The sequence below is a fragment of the Meles meles genome, chromosome 1 (genome assembly GCF_922984935.1).
Source record: "Meles meles chromosome 1, mMelMel3.1 paternal haplotype, whole genome shotgun sequence".
Lineage (NCBI taxonomy): Eukaryota > Metazoa > Chordata > Mammalia > Carnivora > Mustelidae > Meles > Meles meles.
In genome coordinates, this window is record NC_060066.1 from 37,300,384 (window position 1) to 37,327,921 (window position 27,538).

The 27,538-nt window shown below is 41.1% G+C and overlaps 1 protein-coding gene across 2 annotated transcripts in view; it reads right to left on the reverse strand.

Moving 5' to 3' along the window:
- Positions 1-13,581: 13,581 nt before the first annotated feature.
- The window catches only part of SPAG1 (sperm associated antigen 1), a 69,669-nt gene continuing 55,712 nt past the window's right edge, over positions 13,582-27,538 (reverse strand). For both annotated transcript variants that reach the window (XM_046022197.1, XM_046022207.1), the window contains 5 exons: positions 25,397-25,529; positions 23,902-24,028; positions 16,195-16,359; positions 14,666-15,037; positions 13,582-14,557 (listed from right to left, as the gene is read on the reverse strand). In XM_046022197.1, coding sequence (XP_045878153.1) covers positions 14,426-14,557; positions 14,666-15,037; positions 16,195-16,359; positions 23,902-24,028; positions 25,397-25,529 — 929 coding nt within the window. In that variant the 3' untranslated portion in view covers positions 13,582-14,425. The remainder of the gene's footprint in view (positions 14,558-14,665; positions 15,038-16,194; positions 16,360-23,901; positions 24,029-25,396; positions 25,530-27,538) is intronic.

Sequence of the window (27,538 nt, forward strand, 5' to 3'; positions counted from 1 at the left end):
TATGTACATGAATCATTTTCTCAGTTTTCTCAGTATCTTACAGAAATTAATCCAAGTCAAGCGATACAGCTCCAAATCATTCTTTTTAATGACTGCATATGATGGACATTCTCTTGGTGTCACTTCTGCGTCTCTTTCCCCCTACTACAACACAGTGCAGGAAACATCCTCATATATAAGCCCTATTTTCTGGTAGTTTTCATTATGGGAAATAGTTTCATGGATATCAAATGGCTAGGTTGCAAAGTATATATAGTTTTAAATTGAATAAGGTTGTCAGATTGCCTTTTGAAAAAGGTTGTCAACATTTAGAGTTCCACTAATAATACATGAGTCCCCTTTCCCCTGCATCCAGCCAAGAGTAAATAGTAGAGCTGTACCATTTTTACAAGACTGGTTTAAAGTAATATGTATCACCTGATTTGTATTTATGCATCCCTGACCACTAGTGAATTTTTACATCTTTTTGTGTGGTTTTCTTTTTTAGAGGAGGAGGGGAATTGGTATTTGATTTGCTGGTTTCTAAATGGAGTATTACATCTTCTGCTTATTTTGCAGGGGGGATTCTCCTTGTGCAGTTTGAAAGAGATCTTTATTGTAGCTATTATATATTATAACTATTACATTTTTTAATGTTTATTTTTAGAGAGATAGGCAGGAGGGACAGAGGGTGAGGGAGAGAGAATCCCAAGCAGACTCCACGCTGAGCCTGACGCGGGATTCAGCCTCAGGACCCTGAGATCACTACCTGTGCCAAAACCAATGCTTAACCAACTGTGCCACCCAGGAGCCCCATTTTGTAGCTATTATCATAGCTATGCGTTGTATATATCATAGTACATGTGCTGCCGAAGCGAGCACAGTTATTAGTTGTTTTTTCTTATATTTTTGTTCAAATCTATTATTTGACCATTGACTTTATTAATTTGCTCTGCATTTTATTCTAACTTTATTTGAAATATTTTTAGACTATAAAGTTGCAAAGATAGTTCAGAAGCTTCCCAAATACACCACACACACACACACACACACACACACACACACATTTTGATATGAAAACTCTGTTGTCAAATGTATCTGATTTTATATTTCAGAACTTCTAGTCATAGTTAAGGTCTGTTTTGCTCCTAAATTATACTTACAGTCTCATGGGTTTCTTGTGAGATTTTTATTTAATTTTTTACATTTGCCTTAATCTGTCTTGAATTTGTTTACTACAATGTAGAGGTCCAATCTTACTTCTTCTAGATGGTAAGCTGTTCTTGATGGTACATTATTTTAAAAATAATCTATACTTTCCCACTGATCTGAATGCTACCCTTGTACTAGAATTTCTAGATTTCTGTCGGAAAGCCCACTGGGATTTTTATTGTGATTCCATCAAATCTACAGTAGATCTATTTGGGGGAAATTGGCATTTTAACAATAATGAGCCTTCTGATCCATGAACATGGTGGATGCATAAATGGATACATTTATTGGTTTTTTTATCAGTGCTTTATGGTTTTCAGTGTACAGATACTTTTTAAAATCTCAGTTTCTGATTATATATAGAAATATAGTTGATTTTTGTAGATCTTGAGTCCTAGAAACTTGTAAGTCATTTATTAACTCTAATAGATTTTTAGTAAATCTATAAGATTTTTCTGCATAGACAATCATGTTTCTGAAAATAGTTTAATTTCCTTCTTTCCAATCTGGATGCCTTTAGGAACTTTCGGAGTGGGGGGACCTTTTGTACTGACTTCGGTCTTTGATACAATCTTAAATAGAGATGATAAGAGACAACCTTACCTTGTTTCCAATCATGGCATGTAAGTATATAGTCTTTTATCCTCAGCTTTTATTCCTTCTGCTTCCTTCTGCTAAATTCTTAAAGTGGTTGCCGTTTTGGATTGATTAGAGGACACCAGAGTTTGCCTGTAAGTTATTGTTTGAGTTGGGTGGTTTGCTTTTTTTTCCCTTCAGTTTTTAAAGTTGAGACATAGTTCACATATTGTAAAATTCGCCCTTTTTAAAGTGTAAAATTCAGTAATTGCTAATATATTTACAAGGTTATGCAACCATAACCATTACCTAATACTAGAACATCTTCATCACCCCAAAAAGAAACCCTGTATCCATTATCATCAATTCCCACTCCCCTGCCTTCTCAACCCCTGGCAACCACTTACAGCTATTTTCTGTCTGAATAGGTTTGTCCATTCTGGGCATTTTATATAAGAAGAATCATATAATATGTGTTTTTTTTGTGTATGGCTTCTTTCACTTAGCAGTTTTCAAGGTTCATCTGTGGAGTAGTATATATCAGTACTTCATGCTTTTTATGGTTCAGTAGTATTCTGTTGTATGAATATACCATTTTTATTCTTCAGTTGATAGACATTTGGGTTGTTCCCACAGTTTTGGCTATCATAAATGAGGCTGCTATCAACATTTGTGAACAGCACATTGTATGAACGTATGTTTTCAATTTTATTGGGTATAATGCTAGGAGTAGAATTGCTGGGTCATATGGTAACACTGTTTAAATTTTTGGAAAACTACCAAACTGTTTTCCAAAGCAGCTGCTTCAATTTACATTCCCAGCAGCAATATGTATTGTTTCTAATTCCTCCATATCCTTGTCAACATTTGTTTTTGTCCTTTTTTAAATTATTATACCCATTCTAATTAAATCTTTGCCCTTGTTGTAGCACACATGTGAATTAGGATTAAAATTGTGTTTGTTAAAGTCCTCCCAACCCACTGCTTAATTATAGTAAATACTACTTGGTCCTATTTTCGTGTGGGAAACAAATAAAAAAGGTCAAATGGTAGCCAGTAAGATTTAATTTTTAGCAATTTTTGGATTTGACAGGTCACTATTAAAACCCTAAGGAAAAAATAGATAACCCAGTTTGTTATGTTCCTGTCTGGTGTCTGCCTGCTACACAGCGAAGCTTACAGTACCAGCATTATTACTACTAAGTTTCTAGTGCATTGTGATAATGGAAATTCCATAGTTAATTATACCGAGTTCTCCCATCTCATCCACTGAAGTCTGTTTAAAAACGTGACTTAGATTTTACCTTTTCCTGAAAACATTCTTGATTTATTCTACTTGGTCCCTTTAGTAACTTTGACAAAAATTTCACTGATGCTCCTCCCCACCCACACTAGAGTCTCTCTCACCCTAAGAATCTTAAAGATTTATTTATTTTAGAGAAAGTGAGCATGAGCGGGAGGGGGAGGAGGGAAAGAGTATCTCAAGCAGACTCACGCTAAGTGCAATGCTCAACACGAAGCATGTTCTCACAACCCTGAGGTCATGAAACCGAGGGTGGGAAACCCAACCAGCTGTGCCACCCAGGCGCCCCCTACTAGAGTCTCTTGAACTCGGTTTTATTGTCTGTTTAAGTTGTCAGCTCATGAAAAGCAGAACTATCCTTTTTACCTCTAACCCCATAATACTTTATTCAGAAGGTCATGAATAGTTGAGTTCACTTACAGTGCTTATCAACTCAGATATTAGTTATTGCACACTCGCCTTCTAGGACAGTGGGTCACATATTCCAACCTAAGAATTAAAGAGATATTTTTAAAAAGTTAGATTCCCAACCCCTTGGACTCTAGATTCCCAAGTGATTCTGATGCAGGTATCCTAAGAACTGTTTGAGAAATATTTGGGTTTTTTAAATAGACTTTATTTATCTCATAGACCAAGCAGTTGGGAGAGGCAGAGGTTGAAGCAGGCTCTCCATGGAGCAAGGAGCCCAGTGCGGGGCTCAGTCCCAGGACTGTGGAATCCTGACCTGAGCCGAAGGCAGACGCTTAACCAGCTGAGCCACTCAGGCATCTCTATGTTCCAGGTTTTAAAAATATAGTAACAAAGAATACAGGTGTAGCCCTCACTGCTAAGAAACCAAGTAAACAAAAAAAAAAAAACAAGTTATTATAGACTGTGTTAAGTCCTTTAAAGGAATCAAACTTTTACTTCAATCTAAAATAAATTGGCTTGAAATCCTCAAAAAAAAAAAAAAAAAAAAAGGTCACCACTTCCCGGGATCATGAAGGGAGTTTTCACCAAAATGCATTTCAGAAGTGGAAATGAAAGCTTTCCTGACAAACATCAAATTATCAGTATATCCACCCTGTTGTAGTGTCAGCTTAAAGAGCCTTGTGCTTTCTGAGATCTTGCTCATGAAAGAGATACTCTCTGAAACGGCCTAGAAACATCATCAATCATTCTGAGCAATCAGAGCTAAGATAGCCAATTTAGATTCAGTCTTGCAGCTGCTGTTAAGGTTTTGCTGCTTCACCTTTAACGTTTCATTTTTTTTGCCCACAGTCGCAGCAAAAGGGCAAAAACAGTACAGAGTTTATCAGCATTTCTAACTGCATAGTATTCTATTATGTTAATTTGGACTTCAGTATAAATAAAGGGAGTAGATTTAGATGAGATGATCTCTAAAAAAAAATCTCTTCGGGCTACAGCATAACCCAATTCTATGACTAAGAAAAGGCTTCTGGATTTGACCAAGATTGTTGAGAGTAGTTTGAATACTGATGAGAAATAGAGGCCAAATTTCTTTATTAAAAAAAGAGGATTCCGGGGGCGCCTGGGTGGCTCAGTGGTTTAAGCCTCTGGTCATGATCTCAGGATCCTGGGATCGAGCCCCGCATCAGGCTCTCTGCTCAGTGGGGAGCCTGTTTCTCCCTCTCTCTCTGCCTGCCTCTCTGCGTACTTGTGACCTCTCTCTCTGTCAAATAAATAAAATATTAAATAATAATAATAAGTAAAATAAAGAGGATTCGGGAGGTGGGAAAAAGTTATTTTTGAAAACAATGTAGGAAAGGATGGAAACTTGATTGAAAGGAACTTTTAAGTGGGGAAGAGTTGAGTAGGTTTGTAGGCTAAGAGGAAGGTGGTAATTGAAAGGGACATATGCAAAAGATGGTATTATCGTTAGGGGAAAGTCCTTGTAGAGGGGATAGGATGAGGGATCAGCCCTAGTAAGGAGGGGGAAATTACTTTCTAAAAAAAGAAGAAGGGCAGGGAAAATGTGATGTCAGAAGGAAGGGGAGTTGATTGGAGCAGCTGTAGGAGTAACAGTTGAAGGAGTTACTTCAGTTAAGGTCAGGAGCTGAGGGTGGTCACAGCTAGTGGCACTACCATGGCGGTGGACTGTGGGATGATGTCACAGCTGGAGAGACTGGACATTAACTGATGGGCCGTAGTTAGGAGATGTTCTATACAGGGGGAGTTTCATAGTGTCCATGAACCAGAAATACTGTTTATAGCTTGGGAGGCATTTTCCTATGTTGTATCACAACAAACATGCTGTCAGCCCAGGGGATATTTACTAATCATTTAAAAATATGCAAACTTAAGCCCAGTGATTGTAGATTTCCTCAGGTGTTATACATCTAGTAAGTATTGTCATGTTTACTTTTCATTTGAAAGGTTTTGGGCTTTCCCCCCTTTTTCTGTTTTAATATTTTGTCTTTCATTCATATGTCTAGAAATTTTGCTTACTAGGTCCCTAAGGCATAAGGTCAAACTTTGATGATAAATCACCCTGACTCAGTATAGAATTACTTTCTTTGAGACTTTGCTACTTCTGGATGCATGATTTATAAACCTATTAGGTATAACAAGTGCTCATTCTATTGAAGTATTTTAATATATGTACCCCAAAATATGTTAGTAATGCTTTTTTTAAAAGATTTTGTTTATTTGAGAGACAGAGCATGAGCTGGGGAGGGGCAAAGGAAGAAGGACAAGCAGACTCCCTGCTGAGTGGGGAGTCCGACTCAAGGCTCCATCCCAGGACCTTGGGTTCATGATTTAAGCTGAAGTCAAGACGCTTAACTAATTAGACACTCAGGCGCCCCAGTAATGCTTCTTATTCATTCATTGACGAGGTATTGAATCTCTATTTTGCCATTTTACTGAGCGACATGAGAAACAACTAAACCAGACATTTTCTGTCACAGACAAGTCAACTCAAAATACGAAAACAGTCGGGGTGCCTGGGTGGCTCAGTCAGTTGAGTGTTCAGCTCTTAATTTCAGCTCAGGTCATGATCTTGGGGTCATGGGATTGAACCCCTGTCAGGCTCCACATTTGGCACAGAGTCTGCTTGTCCCTCTCCCTCTGCTCCCCCGCCAACTCCTGCTCTCTCTCTCAAATAATCTTAAAACAAACACACAAAAAAAACACCAAAACAGTGGTTAGAGCTATGATAGAGCTGTGCGCACAGCATATGAGAAAATGAAGATCACTTAACTCAGCCAAGGCAGGTAAGGAAGAGCCTCTAGGAGGTGACATTTGAACTGGATTTTATTGATTTATTTATTTTATAGATATTATTTATTTACTTGTAAGAAAGTATGAGCCAGGGGGTTGGGGTAGAAGGAAAGGGAGAAGCAGACTCCCCACTGAGTTGAAAGCCCAATGTGGGACTTAATCCCACGACCCCAGGGTCACGACCTGAGCCAACAGCAGACATTTAACCCACTGAGCCACTGGGGTGTCCCTGAACTGGATTTTAAAGGATGACTAGGAATAGCCCTGTGGTTTTCGAGGTAAGAGGGAGGAGAGGAGAGCATTTGGAGCAGGGAAACGTCGGGTGCGTGAGCAGTCAGTGATGGGTGAGTATGCCCCATCTTGGTAATAAAAGTTTGCCTGAATGGAATATTGGATGTGGACATTGAAAGAGTAAGAAAAGCCTAGGAGGAAGCTAAGTTTCTGGCTTAGACCAGAGTATAAATGCTGGTACCTTTCACCGAGATCCTGAGTAAGTGAAGCCTGACTTTGAGGGAACGAAGAGTTCAGTTTGGGGCCTTACTACATTTGAGAGCGATGACACATTCATGGGGAGACAAACAGTTGGAAGTTGGTTTACAGGCTGAGAGTTCAGGAGGGATTTAAGACAGAAGAGATAGAGAAACAGACTGTGAGAGGCTAGGTCTATGGATATAATTTAAACTATCTAAAATCTCAGTGGCTTTACAAAAAAGGATTATTTCTTTTTTTTAATACATTTTTAAAAAGATTTTATTTATTTAACACAGAGAGAGAGAGAGATCACAAGTGGGCAGAGAGGCAGGCAGAGAGAGGGGGGAAGCGGGCTCCCCGCTGAGCAGAGAGCCCTATGCGGGGCTCGATCCCAGGACTCGAGATCATGACCTGAGCCGAAGGCAGAGGCTTAACGCACTGAGCCACCCAGGCGCCCCAAAAGATTATTTCTTATTCATGCTATCTGTCCAACGCAGATTGGCAGGCATTTGCTTCAGACCAACACTCCAGGAATAGGGCTGATGGAGCCGTAGTCCCCTGTAAGCCACGACCTGGGACTTGAGGCCTTTGCAGTCACAGTAGCAAGATGAAAAGACCACATCTGGACCTCCTGGCAGGATTATTCACATGGCCCCAACCAGACACAAAAAGACTGAAAACTCCTGCCAGTGTATGACGAGAATGGGAAAAAAAACCAGGTATTGGTTAAGAGTGGCAATGCCTGACTCACAAAGGAACTACTTGTGTAACTAAAACTCATATTTCTACCATTTTATATGCAGCATACAGCGTTCTATTTGATCCAATTACCATTCCTTCAGGTTTATCACAGACTTGTGCTCCTCAGATATTAAGAGTACATGCAGCTGAATGACAAGCTCAAGCTGCAACATGACCTTGAACGCTATCTCAACCTCACAGGCAGTACTGGACATTTCTCTTGCACTACGTAACCACTGCTACACTTCTGTTAATGTAGTAAGATTGGTAATTGATGTCTTCATTGCCTCTGATAAGCTGTAACACTTAAAGGCCATTATTATTATTATTATTCCATTATATATATATATACTTTCCATTACGCAGCAAAGGTTCAAAGACAGATTGCCCAGGTTTGAATCTGATCAACCACATGTAATATTTGTAATCAGGGATTTAAGTTTTCTCTGTATCTTTTCTGTACCATGGTTTCTCATCTATAACAGTGTTGTTATAAGGATTAGATTACACAGCGTGTGATAAACTGCAGTCAAAACCACATACAGTTGTTTAATTGAAATGTATTTCACATATTGTGTAAATGTAACACATACATACTGGTTGGTACACATATGTTGTGATTGCCATTTTCGTGCTAGGTAGCATCTTCATCACCTATTCTTTTGTGGTAGGAGTAATTAAGATCAGTCTCTTAGCAAGTTTGATGTTTGAAATACCTTGTTATCTATAACCATTAAGCCATGCATTAGATCTCTAGGACTTAGCTTATCTACTAGTTGCTAGTTTGTACACTTAAACATTTCTCCTATCCCCCCAACCTCCAGCCCCTTGGTAACTATTATTTTACTATTTTTAGGAGTTTGGCTTTAAGGTTCCACATATAAGTGATATTATACAGTATTTGTCTCTCTTTGACTTATGTCACTTAGCTGTCCTCAGGGTCTGTCCATGTCACAAATGGCAGATTTCCTTATGACTGAAAATATTACTCTGTGTGTGTGTGTGTGTGTGTGTGTAATTTTTATCCATTCATCAGCTGACCGGCATACTGAAGTTGTTTCTGTTTCTTGGCTATTGTGAATAATGCTGCAATAAACATGAGATTGCATATCTCTCTTCCATATCCTGTTTTCATTTCCTTGGAGTATATACCCACAAGTGGAATTGTTGGATCATGTGGTAGTTCTATTTTTAGTTTTTTTGAGGAGCCTCCATACTGTTTTCCATAGTGACTGCACCAATTTACATTCCCACCAGTGTACAAGGGCTCCCTTTTCTCCACATCTTCACCAGTGCTGATTTGTTGTCTTCTTGGTGAGAGCCATTCTAATAGGTGTGAGGTGGCATCTCATTGTGGTTTTGCTTTGCACTTCCCTGATGATGAGTGATGTTGAGCATCTTTTCATGTACCTGTGGGCCATTTTGAGGTCCTCTTTGGGAAAAGGTCTAGTTCCTCTGCCCATTCTTTTAATCAGATTGGTTTTCGTTACTGAGTACGTGAGTTGTTTATATATTTTTACATTTATTTAACAGATTGTAATCCACTTTATTTTTCTTGTATAAAACTATGTACTGGCAACAGCTGGAGCCTGAGCATCAGCTCAGGTCATGATCCAGAAGTCCCAGGATTGAGGCCCACATCAGGCTCCCTGCTCAGCAGGAGTCTGTTTTGTCCCTTTGCCTCTCACCCGCTCATGCTCAAACTCTCTCAAATAAGTAAAATCTTTAAAAAATTTTTTACTTCTTCCTATTCAATTTGGATGCCTTTTATTTCTTTATTTTGCCCAACTGTCCTAGCTAAGATCTCCAACAATTGTATTAAGGTGATGAGAGTGGGCATCCTTGTCTTGTTCCTAATGTTAGAGGAAAGCTTTTGATTTTCCACTGTTGAGTATGTTATATCTATATTCATCAGAGTTATGAGTCTTTAGTTTTATTGTAGGTCCTTATCTGGCTTTGATATCTGGGTAATGCTGCCTCATAGAATCAGCCTGGAAGTGTTCCCTCTTCAATTTTTTGAGAGTTTGAGGATTGGTAACTCTTTAGTGTTTGGTAGAATCTGCCAGTGAACCCTTCTGGTCCTGCAGTTTTCTGTCTTAGGAAGATTTTGATTACTGATTCAGTCTCTTATTGGTCTGTTCAGATTTTGTGTTTCTTCCTGATTGTCTTGGTGAGTTCTGTTTTTAGGAATTCATCAATTTCTTCAAAGGTACCTAATTTGTTCGCATGTAACTATTCATGGTGTAGGCACTTACGATCCTTATTTCTGTAATGTCTCTTCATTTCTCATTTTGAGTCTTAGTCTAGTGAAGTCTTGTCAATTTCATTTATTTTTGAAAAAAGTTTTGTTGATCTTTTCTATTTTTTTTTTCCTGGTCTGTTTTTGCTCTGATCCTGATTTCCTTCCTTCTGCTAACTTTGAGCTTAGTTTGTTCTTTTTATAGTTCTTTAGGTAAGAGGTCAGCCTGTTTGAGATCTAACCTTTAGTATATGCATTTATCACTATAAACCTCCCTCTCAGAACTGCTTTTGCATAGGTTTGAGGTGTCCATTTTCATTTGATAAATTTTATTTCCCTTTTGATTTCTTCTTTGACCCACTGGTTGTTCAGAAGTGTTGAATTTTCACATATTTGTAGATTTTCCAGCTTTCTGCTTGTTGTAGTTTCATACCATTATGGTCAGAAAAGATGGTTGATATGATTTCAGTCTTCTTAAATTTGCTCTAGACTTGTTTCGTGTCCTATCATATAATCTATCCTGGAGAAAGTTCCTTGTGTTCCTGGGAATAATATATTGTTGGTATTGGATGGAATGTTCTGTATGTTCAGTCCATTTGGTCCAAAGTATAGTTCAGTTCAAACATTTCCTTACTGATTTTCTGTCTGGATGACTTCTCCACTGCTCTAAGTATAAAAGTCCTCTACTATTATTCAGTGGTCTGTTCCTCCATTCAGGTTTGTTAATATTTGCTTCATCTGTTTAGGTGCTTCACTGTTGAATGCATACGTATCTTTTTGCTGTACTGATCTTCAGTATGTCTGAAGGCTTAACAGTTTTGGCTTGAAGTTTCTTAACATTTTGGCTTAAAGTTTGTTTTGTCTAATGTTGGGTATGGCTATCCCTGCTCTTCTCGTTTTCAATTGTATGTAATTTCTTCTCCCATCTGTTTACTTGGAGCTTGTGTGTGTTCTTAGAGCTGAAGTCTCTTGTGGGAAGCATGTAGTTGAGTCTCACTTTTTCTATCCAGCCACTCGCTGCCTTTTGATTGGTGAATTCAGTTTACATGTAATTATTGATACGTAGGGATTTACAACAATTTGCAATTTCCATCTTACTGATTGCTTTCTGATTGTTCTGTATTTCCGTTCCTTTTTCCCAGGTCCCTCCTCCCCCTACCCCACCCCTTCCTTTTTCCTTCATGTTTGTTTCACCTTTGTGATTTCCCATGGTGGGTATACACCATGTTTATTTTATTTTATTTTATTTTTTTTATTAGTTGCTGTTTGATTGTTTTCCAGAGTCCCTTCCTTACAAAGTTCTCAAAGGTCATCACCAAAGTGTTACTTCATTACTTTATCCACATGGTCTCTCTTCAGAATTAGACCAAAGCTGGCTCATGGTGGGTATACACCAGGTTTATGTTTCCCTTTTTTAATCTTCTGTGAATCTGGATTTTTGCTTTGTGGTTAACATGAGGCTTACATAAAACATTTCATGCATGGAATAGTCCATTTTATGCTGATAGCAGCTTATCTTCATTTGCCTATAAAAGCTCTACTCTTTTACTCCTGTATTTTTATCATAATTCATCTTTTTATAGTGTCCTGTTAGCAAATTATGTGGTAAGTTATTTTTAATCCTCTTCCTTTAACCTTTATACCATATAGTTAAGTGGCTAATATACTATCCTATTATAGAATTAAGAGTTTTCTAAATTTGAGAGACATTTTTCACCTTTACCAGTGTAAAGTTGTTTTCGTGTCACTGATTAGCATCTTTTGATTTCAGCTTGAAGAACTCCTTTCAGCATTTCTTGAGGTAGACCTAGTGGTGATACATTCCCACAGCTTTTGTCTCTGGGCGTCTTCATAACTCTGGCTGGCAGTTTGTTTTTTGATAACTTTGAATATGTCATTCCACTCTCTCCTGGCCTGTAGGGCCTTTTTTTTTGCTGAGAAATCTGCAGATAACAACGGGGGTTCCTTTGTAAATTACACTCTCTTTACCCCCAGCTGCCTTTAGGATCCTGATTTTCCGTGGTTTCTTTGTAACCTATCTGGGAGAGGTATTTCCACATTGAGATAGTAGGGTTCTCTATGAACTTTGTGAATTTGGATGTTCAATTCCTTCTCCAGATTGAGGAGAGCTTTCAATTATTTATTTTTTTTTAAATTTCTGCCCCCTTCTTGTCTTCTGGATCGTGGATTATTTCAAAATTACTATCCTCTAAGTCATTTATTCTGTCTTCCATCTGCTCTATTCTACTACAGAGGCTACTGTATTTCTCATTTCATTCACTGAATTCAACTCCAGAATTTGGTTCTTTTGTGTTTTTTCTCTGATAAATCATTTTGTTTGGGACGCCTGGGTGGCTGAGTCAGTTGAGCACCTGCCTCTTGGTGTCAACTTGGGTCATGATCTCAGGGTCCTGGGATCAAGCCCTGCTTTGGGCTCCATTGTCAGTGAGGAGTCTGCTTCGCCCTGCCCTCTGCTCATGCACGTTCTCTAAAATAAATCATTTTTTACAGAAGTTATTGTATGTATTTTCCTTCCTAATATCATTATTTTCTTAGTAGCTAGTTATGTTCTTCAAAAGTTATTCTGAATTCTTCATCAGCTAGATTTGCAATATTGTGTGTCTTTAAGCTGAATTGTTGAATTATTGAGATCTTTCGGGGTTGAAAGTTTTGATTTTCGTGTTTGTGCATTGCTGTTTTCCCATTTCAAGTAGCAGACGGCTCCCGAGCCTTTGCTGATTACCTTTTTTTTTTTTTTTTAAAGATTTTATTTATTTATTCGACAGAGAGAGAGAGATCACAAGTAGGCAGAGAGACAGGCAGAGAGAGAGGAGGAAGCAGGCTCCCCCCAGAGCAGAGAGCCCGATGTGGGGCTCGATTCCAGGACCCCGAGATCATGACCCGAGCCGAAGGCAGCGGCTTAACACACTGAGCCACCCAGGCGCCCCATTGGAAGTGCTGCTCACTGGCCCTGCTACCTTTTCAGCCACTCCACACTTCTTGCTCCCTCTAGTGGCAGAATTCTTAAATCTTTATCTTTTCTTAGAACTCACCAGGCTGGCTGCTGGACACCTGTTTTCCGGAAGGTGGTGCTATAGCTCCGAGGCTCCAGATGGCGATTTCTCCCTTGCCCACAGACCCTGGTCCGTTTTTCTGAGAACACTCTGACCACCAGACCTGTTCCCACTGCCCCATCAGGAGCATTCACAGGCACCCAGCCACATAGTGGAAGCTGCTGTGAGTTTAGCACTTGGGGCTGTGGGGGTGCCTGTGGACCCAGTGGGGCAATGTGGTTGGGAGATCCTTGAGTGGGATACTTCCAGAGGTATATGGGCAGACTTCCCGCTGAAGTCTTGAAGCAGTCAGCAGCAACTGCATTCTTTTAATGCCCTTTGATATTCTTATCTGCTTCCTTCCCTTCACTTCCCTTCCCCTCACAGTCATGGAGGTCCCACTGCAGTACCCTGGCTGCTGCTGGAGACAAATGGATTTCTCCCGCCATGCCCCACACAAGGGGCACTCACTGCTTTGCACCTCCTCTGAAGGAGAGGTCTGCCACTGCCAGACGGCTTGTGCAGCTAGGTGCTGGGCATGTAACTGTGGACAAAAGAGGAGGTTTCCTTTTAAGGTCTCTGAAGTTTACTAAAACTTTGCTTTGCCTGAAGAGTAGAGTCACAGATTTTCATTAAGAACAAAGAACAGTTAAAAATGTCAGAGCTTGAAAATTATCATTTACCCACAGTGATTTTTAAAAATTCTGTAATTCTGAAAGATCTGATAATGAATATGAAGAGAATTGACTCTAACAACTACAGGAATAAATGACAGTACATTGATACAGACCTGAATGTTTTATTTTAAAAAATGCCTTTACTTTGACCAAGTTAACAAAGGAATTTTCAATATGATAAGATCTCTTCACTTTAAGGGAATAAATATGGTCATGCTTAAAGGAGGAGGAAAAGGAAAATTTAAACTTTGGGGAAAATGTGGAGATGACAAAATGCAGGCTTAGTCTCCTTTTATACAGTAGTGGTTTTGTTATTATTTACATAAGCAATATATTTAATTTAGTAAATCTAGTAAAAAGTAGAAATTTTCGCCAATTTTTGTTCTGAATGTTTCCATGTTAAGAAAAAATAAGTTCCTCTTAAAGCTCTTAAATTAATAATCACTATTTAATAATCATTTATTATAAGACTTAAGTGTTGCATTTCACTCTAGCTTACTGTAATACATAACTAGTACAAAATGGGATTTATGTATATATCATAGCAGGAAATAAAGGTAATATAATAATCACTGTTAATGATTTTTAAAGAAATACATTTCTATCACACTTTAGAGGAATCCTTCATAGTCCAAAGAAATGTAATTCAACTCAGATTTTCAACAAGTGAGTAATTAAAAGAAAATGTGTACTATAAATTAAAAAGTTCCAAATATAATTATTAAATATAAAGATGTTAGTTCTTGGTATGTAAGAAAATATTTACAACTGATAAAAAGCATATTGTAGAATATACATGTTCTATGTATAAAAATAAGTAAAATATTTTATGCTCCAGATCAAAGGATCTTTTCTAAACCAGGTTTCATCCATGCAACTCTATTACAATACCATCCCACTAGCATTACTGGAACACATACATGCATGGAAGAAATCTAACAACAGTCTTGACTTAAAGCTCATACTTCCTTCTTAGGGCCTGAACATCTTCTAAAGTAAAATGCTTGTTAGGGGTGTCTGAGAGGTCCTCAAAGAGCTGTTCAATTTGCTCCTTTTGGCCCTTGCTAATTAGTGTCAACATCATCTGGAAGAAAGAGAAAAACTTATTAGCTTAATTAAGAAAAAATGAACATTTTTGAGTTACAGAAACCCTGGAAGAAAATCAGTTATTATTAAGTTATTTTGCACTTACCTTGAACCTCTCTGCTTTACTCAGATATAAAAGATGCTGATAAACCAATGAGGGATCTTTACCAATAAGATTATTTTTCAGAGACTGAATAAGGAGGAGGAATGTATCCCCTTCAAGTTTGTTACTCAACAACACTGGCAAATCTTTTGGTTCAGTGATGGTTAAAAGGTGTGCACAGGCTTCTTTATCGTTCCGCATACTGATAGCGTTTATAACCTGACCAAACTCATAGGCGTTGTTAGGCTTGGTGATGGGTAGTTTTTCATAGAATTCTGGTGGCCCACTGGTTGTGTCCCTGTTCTCAGAGACAGGGCCGTCAGTGGAGAGCTCCTCTGAGGTCCTTCCAGGCTCCTCTTCCTGGCCTTCGCTCACCTTCATGAGGGAAAAAATGAAACCGTGACGTCCACCACACACATCCCAAGATACATTTATTAAAATGGGAAGGAACTGGAAAACACTAGTAAGCTATATTTTAGTCAAATTCTAAGTGAAAAGTGTGTAATTTATAACAGTAAAATCTCATTTTAGGAAAGTTGTAAATATCCATTCATGAAAGTATTTTAAAAATTTTTTATAGTTTTCCATGAAAGAAGACCCATAACAATTTTATCTTTTTTATGATAAATTTTTACATTTATTTTCTTACATTTAACAGAGACATGAACTTATTAAGACTTTTTTCTTTCCTCCTTAGAGGGAAAATATTTCTGGTTTCTCTCACTTTTTGGCTTTTACTCTATAATGGAAATATAAGGTGATAAATGGGATGATATCAGCATTCATGAATACACGAGAATTCGGGGACTGACTTTTTTTGGGTGGAGTGTGCGTGTGCGCACATACATGGCGGGGAGGAGAGGAGCAGAGGGAGAGAGCATCCTAAGCAGGCTCCACGATGGGCTCAGAGGCTGATGAAGGGCTTGATCTCACAACCCTGAGGTCATGACCTGAGCCAAAATCATGAGGCAGACACTTAACCCACTGAGTCCCCCAGGTGCCCCATAAGCTGACATTCTTCAACAAAGGCAAAGCAAAAAGCTAGAGCACAAGAAACTGAGTTTGATTCAGAAGTGACTATCCAAGACCTCTGATGAGGCCAGTCTTGTTTCAGAGTGCTATCAAGGCCGAAATCAATCTCAAAATCCCTACTGGGTATGGCAAGGCCACTGAAATTTTCATCAGTCCCATCAGGATTCTCCAGGTCTACCCTGAAGCAAAGTTCAATGGCTACAGGCCCCCAGAGCAATCCGGTGGAAGACCATGGAAACTGCAGGCCAGACTAGGGGGGGAAGGCAGAGAAAGGAGGAACTGCAGTAATGCAGAATCCCAATACCCTCCATGGACCCAAGCTGGGAAATACAATGGCTAATTATGGCAATGGAAAATTCTGCCTCTGTAGCTGGTTAAAATTTCTTCACTGGAGATTAAAATAAAAACAACTGAGGACATTTTTGTTGAACTCCTAGGAATCTGACTTTAGAATCCAATATAAAATCCCCCAAAGAGTACTTTCAAAGATTATCAAATACCTCTTGAATCTCAATTTTCCTTCTCTCCTTTTCTTTGTTGAATGATCTTGTATTGTCCTTAATGTTAAGGAATCTGGTTACTTCTTCCAGTTCCATCTTTGCCTCAACAATACTTGAATCTAGTAGAAGAACTTTATTGAGATCGTTGAAACTTTTCTGATAATCCTGAAAGGAGGAAGGCAGAGAAAATAATTTTCATTATGGGGCACAGAAGAGCTCAAGTGGGAGTGAGAATGATTAAGCTGAGTAGCACAGAACACGTGCAGGGGTTTCCTTTAGCACCCTGATGATTACGTCAGGCCCACAAAGTAGTCTTTTTTTTTTTTTTTTTTTTTTTGACAGACAGAGATCACAAGTAGGCAGAGAGGCAGGCAGAGAGAGGGGGAAGCAGGCTCCCCTCCGAGCAGTGAGCCCAATGCGGGGCTCGATCCCAGGACCCTGAGATCATGACCTGAGCCGAAGGCAGAAGCCTAACCTCCTGAGCCACCCAGGCGCGCCCCCACACAGTAGTCTTGAACTAAAATATTAACACCCATAATACAGAACATCCTTCAGAGAAGAGCGAGCACAGAATGTGGAGCTGGAAGACTCAAGTTCAATTTGGGGTCACCACAACCTTCACAGTCTTTGGTGTACAACAGGCATGTGTTGTCTGCTGAGTGAGTGAATGGAGAAATGAAGATCCTCAGGTTAGCAACTACTAATTAAGAAACTGGAACAAAATCCTACTTAATCTTCGAGTTTCAGTTTTCTCATCTTTAAGGATAACAAAAACTTATCGACTCTGGTTTTCACAAGGCTTGTACCAAGGATAAATGAATTAATAAGGAAAACTTTAACCCTATGTAAAGGGCTGCCCAGATGTCACTTGTCACATAATACTCTGCACCATCAAACCCTTCAAAGCTGTATGCCGTTCCAGTGGCTAGCAGCAGCATTTGTTCTTCCAGAGAGTCAGACAATACACTGGGAAGGCTGACAGAAAAGAAAAGGAAATCTAAGCTTCACATAGAAAAGAATCTGGTAGTAGAGACAGATACCACAAAATCACAGTCTGATGTGACAGGCCATTCTAGAACTACAGACTAGACCAATGTTTTGATTAAACCAAAACTAATTCTGTAAGGAGGCAAAGAATTCCAGTGATGTGTAACCTCCCTAAGTATTTACGACCCACCGATTAAGAGCACGCACTGGAGGCTGAGGCACGGGTAAGACAGGCGAGTGCTTATGGGGCGTTCCTGGGGCGCTTGCTGTCAGGCCACATCCCTCCCCCCTCCACCCAGCAGGACACGAGAGCAAAAGTGACCTGTTTAAACAGATAAATGTAGATCTGCTCTCATTCAGTAAAAAGGGTAAATTATTTACAAACCATAGTCCATTATATTCTATTAGTCACAAACTACATACCTCTGTGTCACAACAGTGCAGCTGGAACCGACTACAGAAAAACAAATGACACTACTTCCAGCCGAAGTGTTCATCCTGGGAACCATACTGGAAGGCAAGGAAGAGGGCAGCAGGGCAAGCTGAGGTCGTAGTAACTATTAACTCTTACCATTCTCTGCATTTAGTATTAGTTTACCCCCCATAGCCCTATACATACTAACTGCTATCCCCATTTTAAAGATAAGGAAACTGAGGCATAGAAGATCCTTGGGACGATCACGGCAGCAATGCCCACCAAGCGAATGAGAACACAGCTGTGGAATCCCAGTGAGAAGCCTGAAAACAGATTTGTATGCTGTGGCCTTGGAAATGAAGAAGTCCCACATCACAGGGGACTTAAACTTACTCACATTTTTGTTTTGTATTTAAGAAAAACCTGTGCCAAAAGAGCGGTCTGTCTGGAGGAGACTTAAGAAAACATGAAATGACACTTTGATAAGAGTTACAACAGGGGCAAGTAAATGTAAAGAGAGAACGAGAGAGAAGAGTGAGAAGCCCCTCTGCCAGATCCCAAGAATGGTCAGGCAGCTACGGCCCTGTGGAAGCTTCTGTCTTAGGAAGGGAAACAATTTTTTAAAAAGTAAACAAATGAATAGAGTATGGACTACCACTAATGCACTTAAGAAAGCCAAGGTTTTCCATGGATCCTAATGAGGGGGAAGGCGTCTCCTTTTGATACACCTGTCAGCGAACACAAGCCCTGGAGAGACACAGCCACGCAGTAGAGGGAAGAGCAGAGCCTACACAGAGCAAGTGTGACTCCGGCAAAAGGAAGGAAAAGTCGAAGTTGCTAATTACTTCATTAGGCCTTAAAGAAAAAAAGTATAATCCCACATGTTTATGTTAATATATACTATTAACAGATGTACTTCAACTGTAGTAACAATTCCATTACCGTCTGCTAGTCTGAGCCTTACAGCACAGCCCAGTTAATGGGTGCAAAGTCCCTAAGGCGACACCATGGGCTCTTCACCGCTACGAGCCACAGCCTCGCCCATGAGCAGCACTCGAGAAAGAAAGTCTGAGACAAATACCACTGGATTTTACTCACATGTGAAGCCTACGAAACAAAACAAATGAACACGGGGGAGAAAGAAAAGGCGAACCAAGAAACAGACTCTCTTAACTATACAGAACTGCTCCATCTGGGAGGGGAGGTGGGGCAGGGGGAGCGGAGCTGAACAGGTGCCGGGGGCGGGCCTGTTGGGATGAGCGCTGAGCCACCGAATTCTCTACCCGAAACAACTAGTGCACTGCATGGTAACTGGAATTGAAAGAAAAATTTGGAAGAAAAAAAAGGTTTTAAGTGAAAGCCCTACAATTTTCAAAGCTGGCGCGCACACGCACACGGTTAAAGTCATCTAGAAAACGAAAGATCTAAGAAAGCGGGTGCTGGGCTGGGAACTAGCGGCAGGGCACGGGAGCCTCTGCGCCAGTGCCTCACTACAGACACACGAAGCGCATCTGGCCCTGAGTCCTGATGCATTTTACAGGCAGCTGTCGCCTGTGAGGATCCTGAAATTATATTTGCTCGGCACGTAACTTCAATGACAGGATATATAAATGAAGCTACAAGAACTTAAACCAGAAAAACCAACTGCCGGCCTCAGAACCTAGTGGGATAGGATTACTCCAATTTGGGATTATCTTTCTGCATAATACAATTTCCAGAATTCATGCCAAAGAAGTATAGAAAGTCGTTCATTAGGTACGCCTACTGCCTTTTTGTCAGGCAAACACGTTCTAAGAACCAGGCAGCCAGTATGAGGGAAACCTGCTTTCAGTGTGGACACACCCAAGAGTCGCCACGCAGATCTACCCTCACGGGCCCAAATCCACACAACTCCGAAAAAGCGGAGGAAATTTTGAAGCAGCCTCTCTTACTTCAGGGTGCCACACACCAGCGAAGAAACCTTTACATGAATTTTATGAAGGAGCGTGTAGCTAACAGACGGCGGGGGGGCGCAGGGGTCAGGTCACAAGGGGAGCCAGGGGGCTGCTGGGTGGACAGTAAAGGCCCCCGCGCGCAGGGAAGGTGGCGCAGCCAGCCCCGCGCGGACGGAGGCTCCCGTGCTCAGGACCCGATTCCGTGTTCACCCGGCTCTGGATCTGTGTCCTTTACAACATCCCTGAGACCCCGCCGGGCGGGGGGAAGGGGAGGGGGGCAGCAGCGCGAGGGCAGCTGGACCACCACCTCAGTGGATCTAGGATCTAGAAAACAGAAAAGCTTGGGCCCTGGATGTGCACAGCTTGGACTCATTGGCTCTATTATGTAGAAACAGGACTGTCCTCTCCCAGCAAAACCCAGGTTTTACAGAAGATATTTTCAGATATTTCCCTTTCAGTGATGGGCATGGAACTGAAAGCATTCTCTCAAACTCAGTAAGGTTAAACCGAACTATCCCTCTCCCTCCTCCTGAACACCCCCTTATTGCACTGCACCACTCAATCCCCAAGCCAGGAAGCAGGGAGGTACCCCCTTTGCTCCTTCCCCGGGACATGTTACTCTCAGGTGTTTACCTTCAAACACCTTTTGAATTAGCCCCTCACTTTCTGCTATGGGCTAACCTGTGTCCCCCTGAAAATTCCTCTGCTGGGAGGCTTCACCCACAGCACTTCAGAATGTACCACATTCTGAAGAGACAGATTCTTTGAAGAAGTGATCAAGTTAACATCAGGTCGTCAGGGTGGGTTCCAGCAGGACCGATGTCCTTACTAGAAGAGGAAACTGGCAGACAGACGTGTACAGAGAAACGACAAAGTGAAGACCCGGGGAGGAGACAGCCATCCACAAGCCAAGGACAGGGGCCTAGAACGCATCCGTCCCTCACAGCCCTCAGAAAGAGCCATCCCGGCTGACAACTTAATCTTAAAATTAAGAACTCTAAGAACTGTAAGAAAATACATTTCTGTTGTTAAAGCCACGATGTGTGTGGTACTTTTTGTTAGGGAAGTTCCGGGCAAACTAATACTCTTCCCTCGGCTATTCGTTACCTTCCTTCAGGCAGCTGCTTCTTACCTTGGCCGCTTCTAACCAACCTCCCTACTCCATGCTGGGCCCCCAGTGATCCAGCTTTGGCACTGCTGCCCAATCTGACTCTTCATGCCCCCTTGACCGTCAGGGATTCCCACCACCTTCAGCATCAAGCCTATCCACCACAGCGAGGCCTCCCAGGCCCTTCATGATCTGACCATCTCTCCCCATCCCCATTCCCACCGGCACCTGGCCTCTCGCTGTACCAGTTCATGTATGACTTCGTAAAAAATGTGGGCAGGAATAGTCACAGCACCTTTATTAACAGCCCCAGAATGGAAACATCTAAAAGTAATTAACTGGTCAATATGTGTAAAAAAAAAATTGTGGTATATTCAGTAACAAAACAGTAATAAAGAGAAACAATTCCTGATACAGAATATAGATGACTCAAAGGCTATGCTGAGTTAAAAAAAAAAAAAGCCAAAGAATATTCTATATGTTTATACTGTTACTGTCAAAAAGAAGCAAAACTAATCTACAGTGATAGAAACTAGATGAATGGCTACCTGGGGGTGGGCATGGAAGGAGGGAAATAAAGGAAAATGGGCACAGGGAACTTTCTGGAAAGACGTGAATGTTACTTCCCTTGATTGGGGTGGTGGCTACATGGGGATATATACATTATTCAAAAATCAACAACTAAATTAAGAAAATTCTACTTACAACTGTATCAAAAAGAATAAAATATCTCCGAATAAATTTAACCAAAAAGCTGAAAGATTTGTACATAGTATATATAGTGAAAACTGTAAGACACTGCTGAAAGAAACCGAAGACGACAGAAATAAATGGGAAGACAGTTTATGCTCATGGGTGGAAAAATTAATACTGTTAAAATGTTTATACTACATGAAGCAATTACAAATTCAATGCAATCCCTATTCAAAATTCCAATGGCAGTTTTCACAGAAATAGAACAAACAATCCTAAAACTTATATGAACCTGGAAACACCCCAAACAGCCAAGCAATCTCGAAAAGGAACAAAGCTGGAGGCGTCACAATTCCTGGTTTCAAGCTGTATTACAAAACTGTAGTAATCCAAACAGTATGTTATTGGCATAAAAACAGACACAGAGATCAATAAAATAGAATAGAGAGCCCAGAAATGAACCCATGCATATGTGGTCAACTAATTTATGACAAATGAGTCAAGAATTCTCACTGGGGAAAGGACAGTCTTCAATAAGTGGTGTTGGGAAAACTGGACCACTCTCTTATACTGTACAGAAACAGCAACACAAAATGGGTTAAATGTGAACATAAGACTTAAAGCCATAAAAGTCCTAGAAGAAAACATAGGCACTAAATCTCCTTGACACGGGTCTTGGGTTTTGGATTTGACGCCAAAAGCAAAGGTAACAAAATCAACACGTCGGACACACCAAACTAAAAAGCTTCTGCACAGTGAAGGAAACCATCAACAAAATGAAGAAACTACCAAGCAGAAGAAAATATCTGCAAATCACATATCTGATAAGTGGTTAATATCCAAAATACACAACTCCTACAACTCAGTATCAAAAAAAGAATCCGGTTAGTAAAAGAGCAGAGGAACCGAACAGATATTTCTCCAAAAATGACACACAGATGGGCAACACGTACATGAAAAGATGCTCCACATCACTGACCATCAGGGAACTGCAAATCAAAACCACAATGAGGTACCACCTCACACCTGTCAGAATGGCTAAACTCAACAAAAAACAATGGGTGTTACTGAGGATGTGGGGAAAGGGGAACCCTTGTGCACTGGTGGGAATGTATGTTGGTGCAGTTATTACAGAAAACAGCATGGAGGCTCCTCAAACAACAAAAAACAGAACTACCATCTGATCCAGTAATCCCACCTCGGGGTACTTATCTGAAGGAAACGAAAACATGGAAAAGATCCCAGCACTCCCATGGTCACTGCAGCAGTATTTACAACAGCCAAGACGTGGAAACCACCTAAGTGCCCATCAATAAATGAACGGATAAAGAAAATGCAGCGTACCTACACAATGGAGGATTATCCAGTCAAACAAAAGGAAATCCTGCCATTTGCAACAACACGGATGGATCCTGAGGGCATATACTAAGTGAAATAAGTCAAACAGAGAAAGGCAATTACCATATGACTTCACTTGTACAAGAAATATAGGGAAAAAAACAAACAAAAACAAAACTGAATTCACAGATACAAAGAACAAACTGGTCGTTGTCAGAGGCAAGGCAGGGGGTGCGGAGTGGGTGAAATGGGTCCAAAGGCACAAACCTCCCGTTAAAATAGAAGTCATGGGGACATACAATAATGTACTGCACAGTGACAACAGTTAACAACAGTTAATAACAACAGCATTGTAAACGAAAGTTGCTACAACAGAAGAACTTTAAAAGTCCTCATTACAAGAAAAAACAATGGTAATGTGCATGGGTGAGCTGCTAACCAGACTTACTGCGGTGAGCATTTTGCAAATCGAATCACTACTCTGTATACCCAAATACCATGCTACACGTCAATTATACCTCAGTTTAAAATCTCTGATAGGCTTACAACATGTGAACTGCACTGTATTAGACCCTAAAAAAATTGGTTTTAAAGAAATACCATAATTTCAAGAAATGCCAGAGCCCCCTATGTTCTAATTTTTCCTGTGATGTCATTTTCTACAAACATGAACATTCATTCAAATAGTTCCACACAGAAGAATCAGCCTAAGGGAAAGTGTAATTATACAATACTTCCTCTGGAAATAAGGATGTGGTTCTCTTAGAGAAGGACATCACTCTACAGTCACACTGCCGACCAGCCAGTTGAAGGCCCAAATCACCATGAGGCTCCCAATCTCCGCTATGTCTCTACCAACTTCCACTGGGTCAATCTTCCATTCCAACGCCTTCTTCCCGCCCCCACAGACAACCCCAAAGCTTTGGTGGAAGAACCAGCGGCACCCGCTGGTTGCCTTCCGTGATTCAACCTTCCTATCCCTTCAAGTAGACCTATGATAACTAATAAAATTCCTTAGAAAATCAGGAAATAAATCCTAATTTTTGAGCTGGAAGGAAATCTTAGAAATTACCTAGTTCCACATTAACGGTAGGGGAAATCTGAAGTCTAGTCCAAGGTTTTAAGCCTGATTAGCACAGAACCAGGATTAAATCCAGGATTTATGTTCATAAAATCCACATGCTATTTTCAGAGCTGCAAGTTACATATGAAAATACGTAAGCTTTCCTCACCTTGAGTCCTTTATGAGCCAGCGCTCGTCGATAGCACGCTTTCACGTTCCCATCATTGATCTGAAGCGCCCGATCACAGTCCTGCTTTGCCTCTTCAAACTGGCACAGCTTCAGGTAACAGAGAGCTCTGGTAGAACGTAATTATGAAAGTAATGAGGCGTTATGAACAGCAAAAACAACATATCTGGGAACTCAGACAGCTCATAAAAATCAGAACATAGCGCAGTTTCAACACCACAGCTATCTCACGGAACCCTAACATTTTACTCCAACCATGGCATTTTCATGCAATACATGTAATTACGGCACTGGGGATAGAACTGCCAACAAAATACAGTCCAGGCCCCTCAAGGAGGCTCCAGTCTAGTGGAAGAGAGAGAAACAAGTAAATCCTGCAAACACACAAATATCTTAACAGGATGCTCTGGGAGCACACAGCTGAGAATCTCACTGGATCTGGTGGGGCTGAGGCAAGGGCAGGAGTCATCAGGGAACAATTCCCAGAAGAAGTAACGTTCAAATTGAATTCCAGAGTATGAGGTGAGAATTATTCACTGCCAAGGCACTGGGCTGAGAATTCAGATGGAGGATGGGAGTGGCCGCCAAGGGCTCAGCAATAGCAGAGTCTCACAGTGAGACAGAGAACCAGCAAGCGCCCACGCATATGCGCATGCGCACGCGCACGCAGTGCTCCTGACAGGCTAAGAAAAGTGCCATATGGCTGGGTGCAGGGGTGAGGGAGAAGGGAGGCCAGGCCAGATGAAGGGTCCCATAAATCATGGAAAGAAGGCTGAGCTTTCTCTAAGCTTCATGGAGGTCCACCGATGGGTTCTCAAACAGGGGCTAGTATGTTTACTGGGTTTTAGAATGATGGCTTCAGCTGCATCTTGGAGAAGGAGACGGAGGAAAGAAGACATGCAGGGTGCTACGGAGGGTGCCGCAAACGTGGTGGCCCAGGACAGCGGCAATGATGAGGGCGGAGAGAAAGGCTCCCACCAAAGAGGAATTTGGAAAGAGGACATCTGAGCTCACAGACAGCCGGGAAGAGGGAGGCGTCAGTCAGGAGTGCAGACAGGAGTGGACTGCTCAGGTCTGGAGCCCAAGGGGAGGTGGAGGGGGGCAGGGGTTCCCATTGAAAGGTGGTAGTGGGACCAGGGAGAAGATGGACTGGCTCAGAAAGTATGCAGAGTGAAAAAGGGATCTACACCGCAGAACCCTGAGAAGGGCAGGGAAAGGGAGGGAGGAGAGGACAGCTGGGCGGCGAGCTGTCTGCACTTGCGCCGAAGGAAGAGACGGTTTCAGGCCCAACTGAGCGGCCGCCAATGCCCCCCAGCCCCGCGCACTGCATGCTGTCAGTCTCTGGAAAACACTCACTTAGGACAATATGCTATATAAATTCTCAAAATGATGGGGGAAAAAAACCCTTGGCAATTAATTTGTCTGTATTTTTTAACCAAAAAAATTAACACAGGAAATAAAGTTACAAAGAACTTGCCTGTTTGTATAAATGGCACATTCCTTGTTGTTAATCTTTAAGCATTCACTGTATTTACTAAGGGCATCTTTATAGTTTTTGTCCTTTACACATTGATTTCCTTCTTCTTTAAGGGTCTGAAACATTTTTTCATCTATGGGACACCCCCCAAGGGGGAAAAGAAAAGAAGAAAGATTCATATAAACACCTCCACAACATTTTCAGTACATCTGTAAGCAGATATTCTATTGCAAATTAACCTGACCACACACCATGCAGAGCTGAAGTCCAAGTGGAATGAAACTCTGTATACAAATTAAAAAGACAAACTGGCTGTAAGTAAAAATTACACAATTACGACAATATTTTTTTCAAATTGGGAAATAAAACCTAAGTAATTACATCACTTTACCCATATTGGTATGTCTTCTCTACTGGAGATACAAACGTATGCAGTGTTTGGTTTAGTAACTATTTCACCAAAAATGCACTAACAAACCTGGTCACGGCTGAGATGGGCGTCTGTCCAGTACCCCATCTCCTTGGAAAACCACACCTCCCTTGTTCTCCGTCCTGCAGTTTAGGTAAAGCGAGCCCTACCCTAGCCCAGCTTTTTGGAGTAATCTTTGTGTTACTATCAGCGCACTATACCTCCTTGGCCACAGTAATCTAACTTGTCAGGGATGGGCTTATGAGAGCCAATAAGCTACAACTAGATTTTTGTGGCCGCTTCTGGTATCCTTTGCTCTTTCTCCTGGAATATGAGGAGAAGAGGAGCTACCCTGCCATCTAGTGATTACAAGGGGAGACGCTGTATTTCTTTTTCTTTTTTTTCTTTTAAAGATTTTATTCATTTATTTGACAGACAGAGATCACAAGTAGGCAGAGAGGCAGGCAGAGAGAGAGGAGGAAGCAGGCTCCCTGCTGAGCAGAGAGCCCGATGCGGGACTCGATCCCAGGACCCTGAGATCATGACCTGAGCCGAAGGCAGCGGCTTAACCCACTGAGCCACCCAGGCGCCCGAGACGCTGTATTTCTAAGATGGGGTCAAAAAAAGCAAGAAAGAGGCCCAGACGGAGAGCTAAAGAAGAACCTCTGAGTCCTGAATCCAGCCATCCATGCAGCTACTGCACCTGTGGACATTTCCATGATAGGAGCCAACAGACCACCATTTTCACTTACGCCATAAAAGACTGGGTTTTCCGTTATCTGCAGTGATAGAGACCCAACTATTACCATTTCCTGCCTTGCTCTCCTGCAGTGACCACGGCCAACTCTGCTTAGGGTTCATCTCCCCTTCCTAATGGTGCCTTTATGTCTACTCAGCTATCACCCCCCTCCTACTCAACTCAGGGGTTCAGGAGAAGCTGACCCCACCCATAAGGAACACAGGCCTCAGCTAATCGGGGCACGGCATGTCCCTGTCATAGGGACGGCTCAGGAACGGGCATGTGACCCATTAGACAGGTACCAACAGAACAGGAGTCAAGAAAGTAATAGCATAGATAGAAAAGCTAGGGCTTTCAGGGTAACATAGTTTCTCACTTTTAAATTTATGCCACCCAAAGCAGCGGTGTCTCTCCCTTTGGACATTCATGGACCTGTACCCTACCTGTAGCAGTTGTAGGCTAAGGTTCTATTATTTTCAGTCAGGACTGGAGCCCTGATGAGCCTTCAATTACATGAGCCAAGATATTCCTTATGGTTTAAGTCAGTAGATTTTCTGTACTTACAACCAAAGTTTCCTACCACACATAAAGTACGAAAACCTGAAGTTTTAAACTTCATGTAATGAAATGTACCTAATGGAGTAACTTGATAGAAAATTAGAATCCATAAATAAAAATTTCAAATATACCTTTAAATTTCCAATCTAAACATCTTGATATCCGAAACTTATAGTATAAACTTGGAATGTAAACAATAATCTTATTTGTCCCCGGCACAAGGGCATAAAATAGTTAACTTTTCGCCCTTTATTTCAAATCACAGAGTATTTCTAATGTTTCGTGTTTCAAAAGACCACAAGATGGGGCCAAATGACACTCCCCATACATCCTGCTGTATGTAAGCCCTAAAATAGAGTATCACAGGGATTCCTCCCTGCCCATTTGCTGAAAAGCTTTCCTTAAGCTTTTCTTCTCCCACTGTATTTAAGCTTTT